Genomic DNA, 19,511 nt, shown 5'->3' with positions numbered 1-19,511 from the left:
CTAATGAAATATTATTTCTATCAATACATTCCTAATACCATAATCTAATGAAACAATACAACGTTATCTATTTAAATGGAGCTGTTAAAGATTGGACTCAACGATTGGATTTCGCAAATCGAATGCAAACTCCACTTTCCTTGGATAATACAGAGCTGGGTCTGTTAAGTCATTTTATATAAACGTAGACCAAGAGCTGAATAAGAAATGTTATTAGTCTTGTGACAATATAATTTCTTTTCATTATTTATCTTTATGCGTAGAAGCAGTGCTTTGTAAATTTATATGATGAGCATAAAGATTAAGTTGAAGTTAAGCTTATAATTTTGTATTGTTATCTATATCTTTATGGTACTGAAATTGAAAATATTAAATTAAAAAAAAACCATAGCAATAGCTCCACTTGCTTTTATTTTCATTTTAAATTGAAGTCCTAAGTTACGACGGGTTTTGAAATATCATCAGCATGAAAGTTTAAGGAATGAAGGGATTGAAATAAAAAGTATCATATTAAATAACTAATTTTATTTCCTTTACAAACACACACAATTTACATATCCATAAAGAACATTATAAATACTTATTTATATGTTCCTCTTTCTTACTTTGTAGCAGCTTTTGAGTTAAATAAGAATTGATTAAAAGAAACAATACAATTCAAATTTAACGCCTATTTAACTATTTAGTTATTTACAAAAAGAGTCAACCGGCTCTCGGACTAAATTATAATAGATCGATGCAGATACGATCAGGTCGAGGGCTAACTGCAGATACACCGATATCATCTACACCTGCGAGTGAAACCACTCGTATATCCCTGAATATTATTAAGGCCATTAATTAAACTGTTATTTTCAATTACTCGATTTTCCTTTGAAATTGAAAATGCAATATAAACACCGCAACGCTCTGATTATGAAATTGTATTTAATAAAACTTTTAAATGTGGCAATTGTGAACCGTTTTTATTGCGTTAGAATTAATTAAACCTCGTTATGAATAATGTTCTGACCACTTTTATGGTGGAGTGGTGAAATTTTTATATTAATTATGCCTATTGACTACAGTGATATTAGTGTGGAAGTTTGTGTGCATGTTTATTATGAAAATATGTAGGTGGATGCAATTGTAAAAGACAGTTTAATATTGAACCATATAAAATATCCTAGTAACTACCTACGTATGTGAATAGTGCTACAAGGAATCGATTGCCAAGATGACAAATTAAATTTTACCTAAGATTCGCAGACCCTAAATAATTACGGAAGTATCGAGAAACTAAACTAACCTTTCGCTCCATTTTTACCAACTTGATATGCAATTGAAATATAAATCACTTAACCTTAAAAATTAAAACTTTGTGATGTTGTTTTCACAAATTCCTTTATTACGTATGCATTTATCATATCATTCTCATCCCTGTTGTAGCTTCCTATCAGTTATTATAATAAAAATTGTGAACTCTACAGTATCAATAATTATAATGCATTTTTAAATAAAGGATAGAAAGGGAGGTTTGGGGGGTAAACTATTTCAATCAAACAACGTCCCTGACCTTCGATATAATTGTATATTTCCACTGCATACCAATTACCTGAATACCAGATATGGCAACATTCTGCGGTCATAGCAAATACGCGATATATCTACCTATCAATGGATTATAATTGTATTAATATATTATCTATTCGCCACTACTACTACTATGATTGAATCAGATATTTCTAAGTTAGTCAATTTTTACTAAGTTAGCATTTGGTGAATCTTCTTAGTTAAAATATAAGCTGGCGAAATTTCACACAGCAATTGATTTTCTATTTAATAATGTATCGCTCACCATTCCGTATGTATTTTCGTTAATTTTCTTAATTTTTATACAGTACAGTATATCAAATATATTTGGTATTGTTATAATTTATTAAACCTATTCAAATTATATCTTGATATAGCTGACAAAGCATACACATAATAATAAAATGTTACTTTATAGAATCACACACATATACAAAAACGCACACTCACACACACAAGCAGATAAAACACACTGGGATTAAAAGTGGGATAGTGGGATCTTCTGTTATCACAACAGTCGCTCATCGATGACAGTCAATCACTGAAAATATCACCCCACATTTATATGCATTAAAGTTTACATTTTGTTGTATTAGGTGTTCCAGAAATTACACTACCCACAGCCTATTTGAATGCACTAAAGTACAATAGGGCACCATATTCTTTAAATATATTTTTACAATACATAATAGGTATATGGTTACCTGTAAGAGCGCTACCGTCGAAGAATCGTTGTTAATCATATGTTAGTATCATTTAATCTTCGGATTTATTACGTGGCCATTATCGGCTTTATAATAGATATCTTAGTAAACGATATTTAATTTCCTGAAACAAAGAATTATAGAGGAACAATCGCGAACTTCAAAGAAATATTTTATGACGCAATTAACGTAATATTTTTTTTTGTATAGGTACAAGGCCAATTGCCTCAAGCCTTCATTCAGAAAATCCCTAATTGCTATGAGAAATAAAGAGATTTCATACACCACTATAGAATAGATATAAGTAAGAAGAAACACATTTACATTTTTTTATCCTAAGATATATGCAAAAAATAATGTAAGTAACTGTTACAAAAGCAGGCAGGCAACTGAAAACCTTATTTTTTTCTACAGATTGAGAAAAGTTATTGTGATTGTGCATTTTTGGGAAATTTCTCTTAACTATTGTCATTATTTGTAAGCTAGGTACTACCTATCGAAGTGATTATTTTGAAATAGTGTAAGATTTTTTGACTTAATAATATTCTTAGAATAGTCGTAACTTCTACTTCTAGAAGCGCAACAGCTATTATAAGATTTTTGTGTAGAAAAATTAACGTGATACAAAAAAGAAAGAGTTTAATATTAATTTAAAAGGACGGATTTAAATAAAATATAATTAAAGCTAGGTCTTAGGAAAGTGATCATGACTTTCGTTATCAATCGTCAGTCATATATTGCATTATAAATAATAATAACAATAAAGATATGTCGAAAGTATTGTCTGTCTAAATAACCTTAACGAAAATACATATTGAAGGAGCTTATATTAATAAAACATGTGTCGCATCGTTATTACTGTTTGCCGCCAAGATGCTTTTATGAGGAATTATCAGCATCTATTCTTCGAATAGAAAGAGTTATAAAGATATCCCTACTTAAAAACGGATCAATCATTTTTATCTTTCCAAAGTTATTAAGAGCAATAAATCGATATCAGCCTTTATCTCTTAATCTAAACATCAGTAAATCCCTTGTAAACGATAATATTTTAGTATATAATGTAATTTTTCATTAGGAATAACATAATTTGAAAACAACAGTGGTAAGTGAAATTGTAATATTTGCAATATTCTTACGATCCTGTTTAATACAAATTACGGTGTTTCTTATTTTATTCGCAATTTAGTTCCTTCCTATAACTCCAATTTGTGGTAGTTAATTTTTCATTCATAACAATTTTTTTCATTATATATAATATCTTGCACTTAAATTATCCAATCAAGATCTAAGCATATCCCTTTATCATTTGTTCTTTACTATATTCCCTTATCTTAGACATAAACTAATAATCATTTTCCGTTACAGATCAAAATGAAATTCCTAGTGCTCGCAGCCTGCTTCGCCGTGGCCCTCGCCGGCCCCGCCCGCCTCATCCCCGAGAGCGCAGGCCCCGTGGTCATCGAGCCTGAAGAGATCGCCGTCGGACCCGGCATCGTCAAGCCCGAAGTCATCAACCCTGGCCCCGCTATCATTGACTACGAGCCTATCTCCGTAGGCCCCGCTGTCATCGACCATGAGCCCATTTCCGTAGGCCCTGCCGTCATCGACCATGAGCCCATCTCCGTAGGCCCTGCCATCATTGACAATGAGCCTATCTCCGTTGGCCCCGCCATCATCGACCCCGAAGTTGCCGCTCAAGAACAGAGCCCCCTTGTTCAAGTCATCATCAACATCAACTCCAAGAGCCACGTCATCGAGATCCCCGTTGACGCTCCCGAAGCTGGCCCCGCAATCGTCCCTGAGCTCATCCCCGAACCCGTGGACGTGATCGACGTTGAGCCCGTTGATGTGATCGATGTTAAGCCCGTTGATGTGATCGATGTTCAGCCCGTTGATGTGATCGACGTTAAGCCCGTTGATGTCGTCGACGTGAAACCCGTTGACGTTGTTGAAGTCGCCCCCGCAGAAATCGGAACCCCCACCCTCCCCGCACCCGCTCCCATCGTCGTCGACCCCGCTCAAATCCTCCCTGAACAACTCAACTAAATACCAGTATTTAGCTGTAGGAACTGAGAACACTCAAATATTAGATGGTTTGTTAAGTAACATAAGTACATTTTTGTATTAAACTTTTAAAACATCTAGTTCCTACTTTCAATCATCCGTTTTGAGACGCTGTGACAATTCCCATTGTGGTATTTCGATCAATACAATGGTGCATATTTGAATAAATACTTGACTATTTATGTTTCGATTTTTATTTATAGTTTGGAATTTTACAATTTTAATTAATGCTGTATTTAAAATTAGTTGAAGGATTATGGCATTATGCAATACGATAAAAAATTACATTTTCTGTTGGCAAGCACTTTTCATTATTAAGTTACTGCCAATTTATATAGTCCTAGGCTTCCTCAATACTACTCATACTACTCACTATCTGATAAAAACAGTTTCTATTAAAAATGCAAATTTATATTTAGATGCATTCATTTGTTTAAGCTAATAACACCGATAAGAAATAGTGTGTACGCAATCAAACTAAAAATAGGATCGGACTCAACGACATAATATTGTGACGTCATAATATCATTTAATCCAAAAGAAGTAGTAATCTTTTATTTCATGTCAGAGACTTAATATTGATATGCAAAAAGGGTATTGATGTAAATCTATTTTTAAAAAGTCATTTGCTTGGCCACGTCATTGATCATCTTATTTTTGTGAAGTCCCGTGTCCCCGTAGTGGGGTAAGGGGCAGATGCATTATTCATACATCTGTTTCACTGATCGATTTTCTTTAGGGACAAGTAGGTGATCAGCCTTCTGTGTCCTGCCAGACCGAGACATTTTTTTTTCTTCGTCTCCACCGGGAATCGAACCCAGGACCCCTCGGTTCTACGCTCACGCGTCAACCACTGTACCATAGAGCAGGCTCCAAGGAGATGTTCGTTTGCAAAAATAGCGGACCTAAATCTGACTTCTGATATATATTGTATAGATTCCAGACATCCTATAGACAGATGTTGCCAACCAGTTTTGTGGTCCCCCTCTCCCCACCCCGGTAATTAAATATGGCATACAAAGATAAAAATAAAAATTTCCAAAATATGCCGTATGGGGTATCAAATGAAAGAGCTTATTGAGTAGATCACGAATATAGCATACTATAACATTTCTTACACTTTCTCTAAGATTTTTTAAAAAATTTAGGAAAATGCTCCATTTTTGAGTTAACTTTAAACCACTATAGATTGAAAACTCATGAATATATTTTTTAAATTATTATTTTAAATAATTAACAATAGTCCATTGTTTAGGCTACGCGCAGACATACAGCGTTCTGCGTTCCGCGTTCTGCGTTCTGCGTTCGTCAGTTCTGCGTTCTGCGTTCTAGCGCACACAGGAGCCGTTCAAGACTTTTGCGTTCTATTTCGTAACTCTCCGCACGTGAAACATGTCTCTCGAAAGTTCATCTTCCGAAGATGAAGCCTTGCTTTTGTGGAGTCTAGAGGAGTCAAAAAAAAGTAGAAAATGTTGGGTACACCCTATCAACACGAAACGAGATGATATGGGAGAATTTAGTATTCTTATGCCTGAGCTGCTTCAAGATGAAGAGAGATTTTATATTTATTTTCGAATGTCAATAAATAGCTTCAATGAGTTACATGACTATGTCAAATCTGAAATAGAAAAACAAGATACCAATTGGAGAAGACGGACCAGCCATAGCGAGAACGCGAGTTCTTTGTAATTCTGTACAGAGAACGCGAGAACGCAAGCGTTCCGAATGACCGCCGCGGTCTAACTGCGTTCTGTGTGCGCCGGCGCTATAGATCCTTCACATTACAAAGAACGCGGAACGCAGAACGTAGAACGCGGAACGCAGAACGCTCTCTGTCTGCGCGTACCCTTACGATTCAATAGTTCGTAATATAATATAAGTGAGCTATATGTATGTGGTGGAATTGATGACCCCACAAAATGTTTTAAATTGCAAGGCGCAACTTTCACTGAATTCAAGCTGATTCAAGAATGTTCTGCCATATTTTTCATTCTATCAAACACAACGACAGTGCAGGGATAATTATTCTAAGCCCTGACACCGATATTTTTGTATTAGGCCTTTATTTCTGGCATAAACTTGAAAATATACTCGCCATATTTGAATGCTCCCCCCACTCCCCCATGCAACTATTTCACTGTACGAACTATTGAATCGTAAACAATGGACTATTGTTAATTATTTAAAATAATAATTTAAAAATATATTCATGAGTTTTCAATCTATAGTGGTTTAAAGTTAACTCAAAAATGGAGCATTTTCGTAAATTTTCTAAAAAATCTTAGAGAAAGTGTAAGAAATGTTATAGTATGCTATATATTCGTGATCTACTCAATAAGTTCTTTCATTTGATACCCCACACGGCATGTTTTGGAAATTTTTATTTTTATCTTTGTATGCCATATTTAATTACCGGGTTGGGGAGAGGGGGACCACAAAACTGGTTGGCAACATCTGTCTATAAGATGTCTGGGATCTATACAATATATATCAGAAGTCAGATTTAGGTCCGCTATTTTTGCAAACGAAACTCCACTGAGAGTCCGGTCTACCAAGGAGGCGGTCTTATTTTTAGGTAGATCATATTATTATTATAAGTCTGTGGCGCCTGTTTCACGCAAATTATTGATTTGAGTGTTTTATCTGTAGCTCTACCATGAGTTTACGCACACGATACTCGCTAGCGATTGTAGTAAGCGGTTTGTATAAAATTTCGTACAGCGCCCCTAGTGTGCCGCAGCGGAACTAAGATTTATCGTGATTCGCTAGTTCAGTATATTTTATTGATATATATGTCAATGTGTAATCAAGAAATTAAGAAATCCATCTTCAGAGATTTTACGATTAATTCTAGTGAATTATTTGTATTGAATTAATAATGTAATACTGAAAAATCTCCAAAATTTGATAATAGTTATCAATAAATCTATATTTTTTTACATGAATATAATCGCTACATAGTATAAAACAAAGTCGCTGTCTCTGTCCCTACTCCCTATATCCCTATGTCCCTATGTATGCTTAAATCTTTAAAACTACGTAACGGATTTTGATGCGGTTTTTTTAATAGATAGAGTGATTCAAGAGGAAGGTTTTAGTATATAAATTATTATATTTTAGACAAAGCGGGCGAAGCCGCGGGTGGAAAGCTAGTTAATTATAAATCTATATGTTAATAAAAATCAATAAAAGGTTATCACATTTCAAAATGCATTAGTATTCATTATTTCTTATTATATTGTAATTCATCAAAAAATATTTAAACTATAATTTTACTCATGGAATCATGATTAACTATTCTTGTTTCAAAAAGTAAAAGAATGAATACAGTTTTAACAATCATAAACTCCGATTCAGGTTAACACCGTAAGATATGATACATAATTCGTAGGAAACTTAAACATCTCTACTTTCACAAAGGGTCGTGGAGCCGTTCAACCTTTTATAAACTTTATTTTCCCTTGCGCCTTGTTAAATTTAAAAGCCAACTACGAGGATAAGTAATTGAATTACATCGACGATCTACTTTCTGTAGAAGCAAAAATTTTTAATTCCATAGTATAAGGTTATACGGATTTTTTCTTTTCATATAATGGATACATTTTATAGTAAACATAATGTATATGAAAAATGGAAATAATAAGAAATTTGATTGAATAGAAATTTATTTATTTCTTCATTTCAACATACAGAAGTGACTATACTTTCCAGACTGATAAACACAACAACACAGGTTATATTACATAAAGAACTTGATACGTACAAAACATTATTTGTTAAAAGTAAGATCTGAAAAACAAAATAGAAACCAACAACACCAAGCACAGGTAACTCCAATTTAAAATTTCCAGAAATCAACTCGCAACCTTCTAAGAGTTACCCATTACTACACTGAAAGGTCGAAAGGATCTCAAGACATACAAAAGAAACTTTATCACTAACTTCTTAATAGAAATAAACCAACTTCCATTTGAACAAGGAAAGCAATTGAAAACAAATTCCTTTTAACGCTTCTACCGAACTTGTTGTTAATAATTAAGTGCTTTTGAGTAGGTTTCAATTATCAGATCAGTACGAGATTCGATCGTTGGTTAAAAATAATCTTTGGTTGCTTCAATCAGAGAAGTAATACAATGTGAAAAAAGAGCGTGTTTGCCAAGCACACATGTAAGAAGTGAAGCTTCTTTAGCAAGATTCAAAGATACCAAAATCGTTACTTTACTTCAGTCTCCATTACGTGACAGTGATGCATGCAGACCTTGAAATTTTATTCTGAACGCGTGAAGATCTTTCATTTCAAAAATTACCAGGTTGCATGGTGAGGTCGAAAGTCATGTTCTTATTCTGACCAGACTTTAGGTTCAGTATTATATTTTCTTTCGGGCAAAGTTTTACTCTGTCTCTGGAGTCTTGGCTATTTTGTGATTTGGCAGTATTTAAATAAATTATTGTTTGCATTATTTTTCCACTGTAATTTTGTTTATTGGTACTGAGCATTTTATATCTGTCGCACTGATAATTTCTTACAATGGGCAAAGAAGAGAATTTTTTCAATTTCTACGTCTACCAGGAGAACTAGAACATTTTGTTATTGACCTTCACATAAATCATATATATTATAATATTATTTCATCCCTTTCATATAGAGATGGTGTATATGTTCCGACAATTTTGATACATTATAACTGAGACAGATAGTGACTACCTTCCCTTACCTTATTTCTTCTAACAACACGAATTTTTATATCCTTCTATTTACATTCTTACCTTTCATTTTACCAGAAAACGTAGAAATAAGAAAAATCTCAGTTGTTAAAATGATCACAAATTAGTTTCCAAATTAACTAATTTCGCTTAAAAACTCGAATAATGGAAATTAAACTGCAGCGTTATGCAAACGTCCAACCAACTCAGTCCAAATTCTTATAAACACAAAAGAGCTATAGAAATTAATTAAACCATCCACCGCAGACTAATCTCATTCCGGCCAGCAATTACCCAGCATTTACTGCGAAACAACATTAACTCTGCTCTTACAAAGTCAGCGCTTTAACCTTATCAAAATCACTGTGAACAATCTTGAAAAACTTTTGTCGGGTTAGTAAATAATGAAGCATCAGTGGTTGTCTAAACTAATAATCTAAACTAAAATGAGGAAGAAAAATAAGATTGTCATAGAGTTAAACAAAATAGGAGGGGTTTTTCAATTCGACTATTTTTAACTTATACTATGTATATTTATTTGAAGGCTGCTGCTTTCCGTGTGATCTCATTTTTAGGTCTATTTCTGAAAATTTTAAGACAGTTTAGTTGTAGAATTTATAAAATAATTTTGTTTATAAAATAATTATTATGTTAAATGTGTGATTAAACTAAAAATGGTTTGAACTAAAAACTAATCGACCGAATTTAAAAATGATAATATCTTCAGTAGAAAGCTTCATCTTAACCACATAATATCAGCTTTACTTTATTTCCTAGGTTACTGGGCGCTCTGAAACACTCGTTTCATGATTTTAAATCAAGTTCTAACGTCGATTAATAATTTAAGTCAGTAAAATAATTATTAACAAAACACCAGTATAAATTAAATATACTTACAAAAACATAATCATAAAATTACATATTTCAAGCCTTCAAAAGAAATTATTATTGAACACCTGTGACAATCGTTAACAAAAAGTTACCAGACACCTTGACACACATCCTGCCAGTTTAATATATTTTCTGTTCAATTTGTTTGTACTTAGTTACTTAGAAAAAGCTTAGAAAATAATTATCTTTAGTAGGTAATAATTTCCTACAATATGTAGGTTGCCTGGAAGAGATTAATTGTTAGTAACGTTTTCTGTGTTGTATAATTTTTAACCGACTTCAAAAAAAAGGAGGAGGTTATCAATTCGGCCGGTATGTTTTTTTTTTTTTTTTATGTATGTACACCGATTACTCCGTGGTTTCTGAACCGATTTACGTGATTCTTTTTTTGTTCGATGCAGGATGGTGTCGAATTGGTCCCATAAAAATTTTATTCGGATAGGCCCAGTAGTTTTTATTTTATGAGCATTTTTGTCTGTATTTGTAAATGTTGCAAGTGCAAGTTTGAAGTCGGTTGTTTTTAACGCAGTTATTGACTTGTGTACAATATTTTTAATGTCTTTTATTATACGCAGATGCAGAATCTGGAGAGATTGATTGTGGTTGGGAACACGGAGGGCAAAACATCGCGCGGTCGTTCACCAACACGATAGACATACCAAATCAAAAACAGAGACCGGTGCAGATGGAGGTAAATCATCCGCTCGATACAAGCCTGATGCTGACCACGAACATCAGACATGAGGGACTTACAATAGAGAGAGATATTATTATTGTTATGTTATCAGCATAATAAAAAAGAAAATAAATAAAATTAAATAATATAGAACTTTTTTTGGTACAGAATCATACTAATATTATAAATGCGAAAGTTTGTGAGGATGGATGTATGTTTGTTACTCTTTCACGCAAATACTAATAATAAAACATTTTGAAGAGGCGATGGGAATATATTTTAAAATTACCTTACTTCTATTAACCTGGTTTTTAAATACTCATTGTATTACAATTATTATAGAAAAGAACTCACTGCACTTAATACAAAAATTTAAAACCCTGTTAACTTTATGTTGAAGGATGTGTGTTACTATTCCACGCAAACAATACTAAATAATTTATCTGAACTAAATATTTTTGCATATCAAATTTTTATAATCATTGAAGTAATGATTGATTACAGGTATTAAACACGACCTTTTGATATATTACCATTGACAATACCCATAAATAATAATATTATATACTAGATTTATTTATCTGTGACAATAATTGATGGTCAATAAATATTATAATATACATTTTGTTTGGTGTTATTTAATCGGCGTTTGAAAAACTTTCCCAACCATAAAAATTAAACTATAAACTTGATTCGTATAAATGATAATCTTTTATAGCTTCATATATTTATATTTTTATGTATTTGTTTTTGTTGATAAATTTCAGAAATGGATATATAACTACTAAGTATTCTGTTCTTTAAAATGTAAAACTTGACGTCTCAACTTAACATTTTTTTGTTGTTAATTTTAAATGTTAGAGGACAATAATTTTTGAAATAATAGATTATGACATGCAGTAGATAATATTTTCCACTGCGTATGTAATACCTAAGTCTAGAAATAAAACATCACGTTTCTAAAATGTTTGACTATAAAATCAAAGTGTAAACATTTCCTCGGAGTAATATGAGTTCTATTTTTTACTTTTTTGAAGTGAAAACTTCTTTAGCGGCGTTGAGCACTTTTTCTGTAATGGGTATAAATTCTTAAACTCGCGTCAGGACACGTGACTGATCGAAAAAGCGTAAGACGGATACCATTCCAAAATATCAAACATGCTCAACGTTAATAATCAAGTTTTCACTTCTGCCGGCACTCCCGGAGTGCAACCCTTCTTTTTTTTCTCGAGTAGATCCGGGGCAAGTGGCTAGTGAATATTGCACAAATGTGGCTAACCATTCATTTCCGTAATATCGTTTATTTTTGTATTAATCTCACTAATCACACTATATTTACGACAAACTTGATAATGCCAAAATAATCACGTTGCCACAAATTCTCTTGACAGGATGTTATACAGAGTGTACCAATGATATTACTGATTATCTTGACTCATATCTTTGCATGTATGTTTGCTCGTATACTTTTTATTTAATCCTGTGCCGCACAGTTGGATCCTTAGATAAAGAAATAAAATTATCACTAGGATTAATATAAGATGAATTATCTATAATAGAATAAAAAAACCGGCCAAGTGCGAGTCGGGCTCGCGCACAAAGGGTTCCGTAGCAGCAAATATAATAAATTACAGTTAAATCAACCTATCTCAAAAACTATAAGAGATACTTTGATCAAACCAAAAATCGTTGAAAGAGTTAATTAGCATGCATCACCTCTATTTTTTTTAGAATTTTATACCCCGTAGTTATAAAAATAGAGGGGGGGGGACATACTTTTTACGACTTTGAGAGCTGATATCTCAAAAACCGTTCACTTTAAGAAAAATGTTTTTTAGAAAACTTTATATCATTTTAAAAGACCTTTCCATTGATACCCCACACGGGTATGTACATCGAAAAAAAAAATTTCATCCCTCAGTTACATGTATGGGGGGCCCCACCCCCAATTCTTTTTTTTACTATTTAGTGTCATATTTTTGTAGCGGTTCATACAACACATATTCCCATCAAATTTCATCACTGTAGTACTTATAGTTTCCGAGTAAATCGGCTGTGACAGACGGACAGACGGACAGACGGACAGACGGACATGACGAAACTATAAGGGTTCCGTTTTTGCCATTTTGGCTACGGAACCCTAAAAAGTAAACAAAGTTTGCTAACAATTTTCATCGTCGAAATCTAACAAAGTAACATAAGCGTGTTATTGACTATGATTATAAATTAAAGCCTACTATAAAATTGACGAATATCTTAATGATAGGTCGATTTATTTAAAAATTAATATTTTGTCGAATAAATGACTACCTACTTAAAATAAATTAATAATTTAGAACATCCTGTGTATGAGGGAGTTCCCGCTATTTATTTTGAATTGTTTGAACTATATGTTTTTAGTTATAACTACATATTTTATTTCGGAGTAAATAGTACCAGAAATCTTATTCTCTCATAAAATACCGATCTATCATATCGGGAATATTTATTTCTACAATATGCTACTGCTTTTCACAGTATGGTTTCATGTTTCTTAAGTATCTTCTTGCTACTATTCCATTCAAACTTATTTTCCAATAGTTTGAACAATAATATCAAATTATATTTAAGTTCTTCAAACATTGAGAAAATATATCATCACGAAAGATATTATTAATTGAATATTCTTAGTTGAAAAATTGACTGCACCATATTAATGTGATTTGTAATAGTTCCACTAAAAATCTTAAAATTTAACGCTATTTCATGATTAGTTGCCAACAATTTTCATCTATTTCAGACAAAAAGTTATAAATTTTAACAATAATCTGGTATTAATCAATCGATATAGAGTAAATTGACAGGCTGGTTTAGGCTATCGGTGCAATAAAGATAATAAGCCCTAAACGTATTTGTTAATTTATTAATTATACTCGCAAAAGATAAAGTTTTGTATAAAACATGAAACTCGCAATGAGAAAGCACAGTTTATATTGGATATAAACATTACAACAAATCAAAGAGAGGTAAGAATATTATAAAATATTGTCACCAATTAAAACATAATAAATTAATTTAAATCATTGAATTTTTGGCATAAAACTTATTGCGTAACCTGACTTAATATTTTGTAAAGAATTATACTCTGCTAAAATAATCACCACGTTGTTTAAGTTTATGTAGCTGCATATGCACTTATTTTTTTCTTTTATTTTCAGGAGAAGAATGAACACTTTATTTGTCTTGGCGGCTTTGGCTGCGGTGGCTGTTGCGGTTCCTGCCAATCGCTTCATTTCGATTGGACCTGCATTAGTTGAAGAATATGAGCCAATCTCCGTTGGTCCCGCTATCGTGAAACCAGGAGGCATTTCCGTAGGACCTGCCATCATCGACCAATACCAACCAATCTCCGTTGGCCCCGCTATTGTGAATCCAGGAGGCATTTCCGTAGGACCTGCCGTCATTGACCAATACCAGCCAATCTCCGTTGGACCTGCAATCGTTGACCAATACCAACCAATCTCCGTCGGTCCCGCTATTGTTAAACCAGAAGGTGTCTCCGTTGGACCCGCCATCGTTGACCAATACCAACCAATCTCCGTTGGACCCGCTGTTGTTGATCAATACCAACCAATCTCTGTTGGCCCCGCTGTTGTTAAGCCAGAAGGCATCTCCGTTGGACCAGCCATCATTGACCAATACCAGCCAATCTCTGTTGGCCCCGCTGTAGTTAAACCAGAAGGCATCTCCGTTGGACCCGCCATCATTGACCAATACCACCCAATCTCTGTTGGTCCCGCTGTTGTTAAGCCAGAAGGCATCTCCGTTGGACCCGCCATCATTGACCAATACCAGCCAATCTCTGTTGGCCCCGCTGTTGTTAAGCCAGAAGGCATTTCCGTTGGACCAGCCATCATTGACCAATACCAGCCAATCTCCGTTGGCCCCGCTGTTGTTAAGCCGGAAGGCATCTCCGTTGGACCGGCCATCATTGACCAATACCAGCCAATCTCTGTTGGCCCCGCTGTAGTTAAACCAGAAGGTATCTCCGTTGGACCCGCCATCATTGACCAATACCAGCCAATCTCCGTTGGCCCCGCTGTTGTTAAGCCGGAAGGCATCTCCGTTGGACCCGCCGTCATTGACCAATACCAGCCCATCTCTGTTGGCCCCGCTGTTGTTAAGCCAGAAGGTATCTCCGTTGGACCCGCTATCATTGACCAATACCACCCAATCTCTGTCGGCCCCGCTGTTGTTAAGCCAGAAGGCATCTCCGTTGGACCAGCCATCATTGACCAATACCAGCCAATCTCCGTTGGCCCCGCTGTTGTTAAGCCAGAAGGCATCTCCGTTGGACCCGCCATCGTTGACCAATACCACCCAATCTCTGTAGGACCCGCTGTTGTTAAGCCAGAAGGCATCTCCGTTGGACCCGCCATCGTTGACCAATACCACCCAATCTCTGTAGGACCCGCTGTTGTTAAGCCAGAAGGCATCTCCGTTGGACCAGCCATCATTGACCAATACCAGCCAATCTCCGTTGGCCCCGCTGTTGTTAAGCCAGAAGGCATCTCCGTTGGACCCGCCATCGTTGACCAATACCACCCAATCTCTGTAGGACCCGCTGTTGTTAAGCCAGAAGGCATCTCCGTTGGACCCGCCATCATTGACCAATACCAGCCCATCTCTGTTGGCCCCGCTGTTGTTAAGCCAGAAGGCATCTCCGTTGGACCCGCCATCATTGACCAATACCAGCCCATCTCTGTTGGCCCCGCTGTTGTTAAGCCAGAAGGCATCTCCGTTGGACCCGCCATCATTGACCAATACCAGCCCATCTCTGTTGGCCCCGCTGTTGTTAAGCCAGAAGGCATCTCCGTTGGACCCGCCATCATTGATCAATACCAGCCAATCTCCGTTGGACCTGCTGTCGTTGACCAATACCAGCCCATCTCTGTTGGACCTGCTATTGTAAGGCCAGAGGGAATCTCTGTTGGACCCGCTGTTATTAAGCATTGATGATCTATACTCGATAACCCCAAGATCGTTCACTTTAAAGAAACAAATAAAAAGAACACTATTTTTCTCTAACAACTAACTTTTCTTTTCAGTAAATAGAAACAACTTATAAAATGAACTAATAATAATTAGTGATCTGATCTATGATTTTGTGTACTCGCGTTGTTATTGTTTTGAAAATTATATTTATTGAAAATTAAAAAAGTGTGTTCATATTTTATATCCTTATAAGTTTTATGTTTTTTCATCAAATAATTATTAAAAGTATATATTCATATACTTAAATTTGCCACAGTATAAACTTTTAGAAACACCAAAACAAGCATAATAGAATATAAAACAACTAATTTTAGCAAATAACATTTTCAGTGAACCCAACATTATTTCTTTATTTCCGTTTCGCGATCGAATCAAAAATGAATGTCGTATCGCGTGTAAAATGAAATGAGTTTCCCGGCGAATATTATTGGCTAATGCACTTTATGAAAAAGTAATAGATCGGTTTATTCTTTTACATTCACTAAGATCGTTGCAATAGTCTTATTACATTTTGTTTTTATCTAGACACTATAATTTAAAGATATCTTATTTCATAATTATAAACTAGCCACCAGTAAATAGTATTATGTAATTTATCTGTTTATTTTATTTTTCTACTACATACTCCTATGACTGTTCCTTGACGGTCAACGTGATTGATCATGGCCTGTACCCTCATAGGAAGCCCATGTCCCTTTAGTGGGAACTGTATGGGCTGATGATGATGATGATCTACACAAACAAACTACAATAAAGTAATAACTAATAATGATTTGATAACAATTAGGTACAAGCTTGTCTGTGCCAAAATATCTATTAAATATCGTTATCCCCCATACATAACGAATGTTTAATTCTTTGTAAGCACATTACATATATAATCCATCAACTAATTATAAGTTAATCAAGTTAAACTTGTTCCATAAACACAATGCTAAGTTAGCACCATACCGGTAAATTCGCTTCAAAATTTGACAGATGTGAAGAAATACGCCGCGTATAAAATATTTCGTAAACATACGGCATTCAATAATGTATTTAGATGACGCGATTTTTTTTTATACGCTTATAATAAAATATGTCAAGTTTCGTACGTGCACAATGTACGTATGTAAATATACGTAATGAATATCCAAATAATATTATCTACCTTTGAATTATTTTATGTCTCTTTCATGAATTTCATTCCACGATTAATTATTATATTAATCAGTTCAATATTTAAATTAAAAATATTTGCATACTTATAGAAAAACATTTTATTCATATAATTGACAAAATTATAATTACTTAAGCTATATTAATTGCAATAGATTGCACGGTAGACCGGACTCTCAGTGGAATTTCGTTTGCAAAAATCGCGGACCTAAATCTGACTTCTGATATATATTGTATAGATCCCAGACATCCTATAGACAGATGTTGCCAACCAGTTTTGTGGTCCTCCTGCCCGCACCCCGGTAATTAAATATGACATACAAAGAAAAAAATAAAAATTTCCAAATCATGCCGTGTGGGGTATCAAATGAAAGAGCTTATTGAGTAGATCACGAATATATAGCATATTATATACATTTCTTACACTTTCTCTAAGATTTTTTAAAAAATTTACGAAAATGGTCCATTTTTGAGTTAACTTTAAACCACTATAGATTGAAAACTCATGAATATATTTTTTAAATTATTATTTTAAATAATTAACAATAGTCAATTGTTTACGATTCAATATTTCGTACAGTGAAATAGTTGCATGGGGGAGTGGGGGGAGCATTCAAAGATGGCGAGTATATTTTCAAGTTCATATAGTATATAGTTATTTTCATCAAATCCACCACATAGCTCACTTATATTATATTACGAACTATTGAATCATAAACAATGGACTATTGTTAATTATTTAAAATAATAACTTAAAAAATATATTCATGAGTTTTCAATCTATAGTGGTTTAAAGTTAACTCAAAAATGGACCATTTTCGTAAATTTTCTAAAAAATCTTAGAGAAAGTGTAAGAAATGTATATAGTATGCTATATATTCGTGATCTACTCAATAAGCTCTTTCATTTGATACCCCACACGGCATGTTTTGGATATTTTTATTTTTTTCTTTGTATGCCATATTTAATTACCGGGGTGCGGGCAGGGGGACCACAAAACTGGTTGGCAACATCTGTCTATAAGATGTCTGGGACCTATACAATATATATCAGAAGTCAGATTTAGGTCCGCTATTTTTGCAAACGAACATCTCCTTGGAGCCTGCTCTACGGTAAAGTATAAGTACATGTGCCATTTCGCTTATTAAAAAAAATAGAAATCGATAGATATCGACCCAAATATGCCATCATGTGGCCATCATACACTAAAATATTGCCTGCTACGTCTTATAATTTCGTAGCGCCTTGTAGCTCGTAGCGTTGTCCGTAGCGCTACTATTCTCGTCAAAATGTCAAACGATATGTACATTACCAAGAAAATAAGCTGGAAGCAAATGAAACGGGCGCACGAGGAACGTTTTATGAATTCATAAGGTCTTGATGAAGTTTTTATTTTGTTCATTAAGAAGAAAATTTGATTTGATTATTTCACTCACGGAGAATGGGGCAGGTGAATAATTTATTTGGGGGTCAATGCGACCTTGTTTGTTATATGAATAATTTGCATAATTTTGTAGTAAACAATAGTAAAAGGATTGAAAATGTGAAATTTGTATAGGAAAATATTAGAATGCATTGAAATGTCGTTTAATTTAGGTAGAATCAAAGATTGTATGGTAATAATCTTGATTTCTACCTTTTGAGTTTTTAAGGTATAGGTTCCATCCATTTAGTACCGTGGTTCACTGGAATGGGTTGGAAACTCTGTATACCATATAAAACAGATAAACAGTATCCAATCCAATCGTATACTTACAATTACAAATGCATATAATATATTATATTCGAATTGTAAAGATCAAAGGACATGACCACGAATGCCCTAAACCTCTCAAGTGTACATAACTCAAACTATAATCCAAAAAATCTCACTTGATTCTCCGTAATAGTAGCACATAAAACAGGTGGGGTTAGTGAGCCTTTAATAATAATAATAAATGGTGCTTAAATCACCCGCCTGATGCCTCTGCGATGAATTATGGTATATAGTGTGAGATGTAATGAACATTTTACGATGTAATTCGTCGTAGGGAAATGATAACTCATTTTAAACTCGATTTTGTGAAAATGCTATTTTATAGATAGAGTTTGCAAAAATAAAGCTCGTGTTAAATAAGAAGAGCAATATTATTTTGCTTGATAATTAATTAAGAGCTTATTTTTATTTCTTATAAATTTTAAGCTATTGCATAGCTTCTATCGCGGGCCTTGAGTGCGGGGACCGAATCCAGAAATTCCGTAACGAAAAATCCTCACGCTCCCCACTCCGACGGGCGCGGAGGTGTGGCTTGAAGGCATAGCATGCAATAGCTTTACCGCGGCAGTCCCCGAGTGCCACACGTCTTTTATGATTTAACAATAAATTGACCGCTAATGCCGCCTTGGTGACTCGATATAAAAACATAAAAAATCTAGTTTTAACTAATGGAATAAAAGAATACAAAATTGGTTAGTTGTACCTAAATAAAAAAAAAAAATCCCAAAAACTAACAAAGAAAAATCATTTGTTCTTAAATGTTAGTTTAGACAGAATAGAAAACGTCTCTTACACTATAAAAGTGGTACAAATAGGCCAATCGCGTCCTTCTTATAAAGTACGCGGATTTCTTATAATCCTCGGAATCTCTCCGGCATATTTTACGATGGCGGTATATTTTATTTCCATTTAACCTGACGTGAATTATATTTCAAATGATATATTGTTT

General features: G+C 34.1%; 1 protein-coding gene across 1 annotated transcript in view; it reads left to right on the top strand.

Annotated features, from left to right (window-relative positions):
- LOC149908077 (uncharacterized) overlaps positions 1-15,763 on the top strand; it is a 41,591-nt gene extending 25,828 nt beyond the window's left edge. Inside the window, exons 2-4 of the mRNA XM_090102643.1 lie at positions 3,645-4,323; positions 10,514-10,718; positions 13,812-15,763. Coding sequence (XP_089958769.1) covers positions 3,645-4,323; positions 10,514-10,718; positions 13,812-15,609 — 2,682 coding nt within the window. The 3' untranslated portion in view covers positions 15,610-15,763. The remainder of the gene's footprint in view (positions 1-3,644; positions 4,324-10,513; positions 10,719-13,811) is intronic.
- The last annotated feature ends 3,748 nt before the right edge of the window (positions 15,764-19,511 follow it).

The sequence above is a fragment of the Colias eurytheme genome, chromosome 6 (genome assembly GCF_061535395.1).
Source record: "Colias eurytheme isolate Ceu_HAF_F1 chromosome 6, ilColEury1 Martin Lab GWU primary, whole genome shotgun sequence".
NCBI lineage: Eukaryota > Metazoa > Arthropoda > Insecta > Lepidoptera > Pieridae > Colias > Colias eurytheme.
The sequence above is the reverse complement of the archived record's forward strand: the minus strand, read 5'-3'. Positions and strand labels throughout refer to the sequence as shown.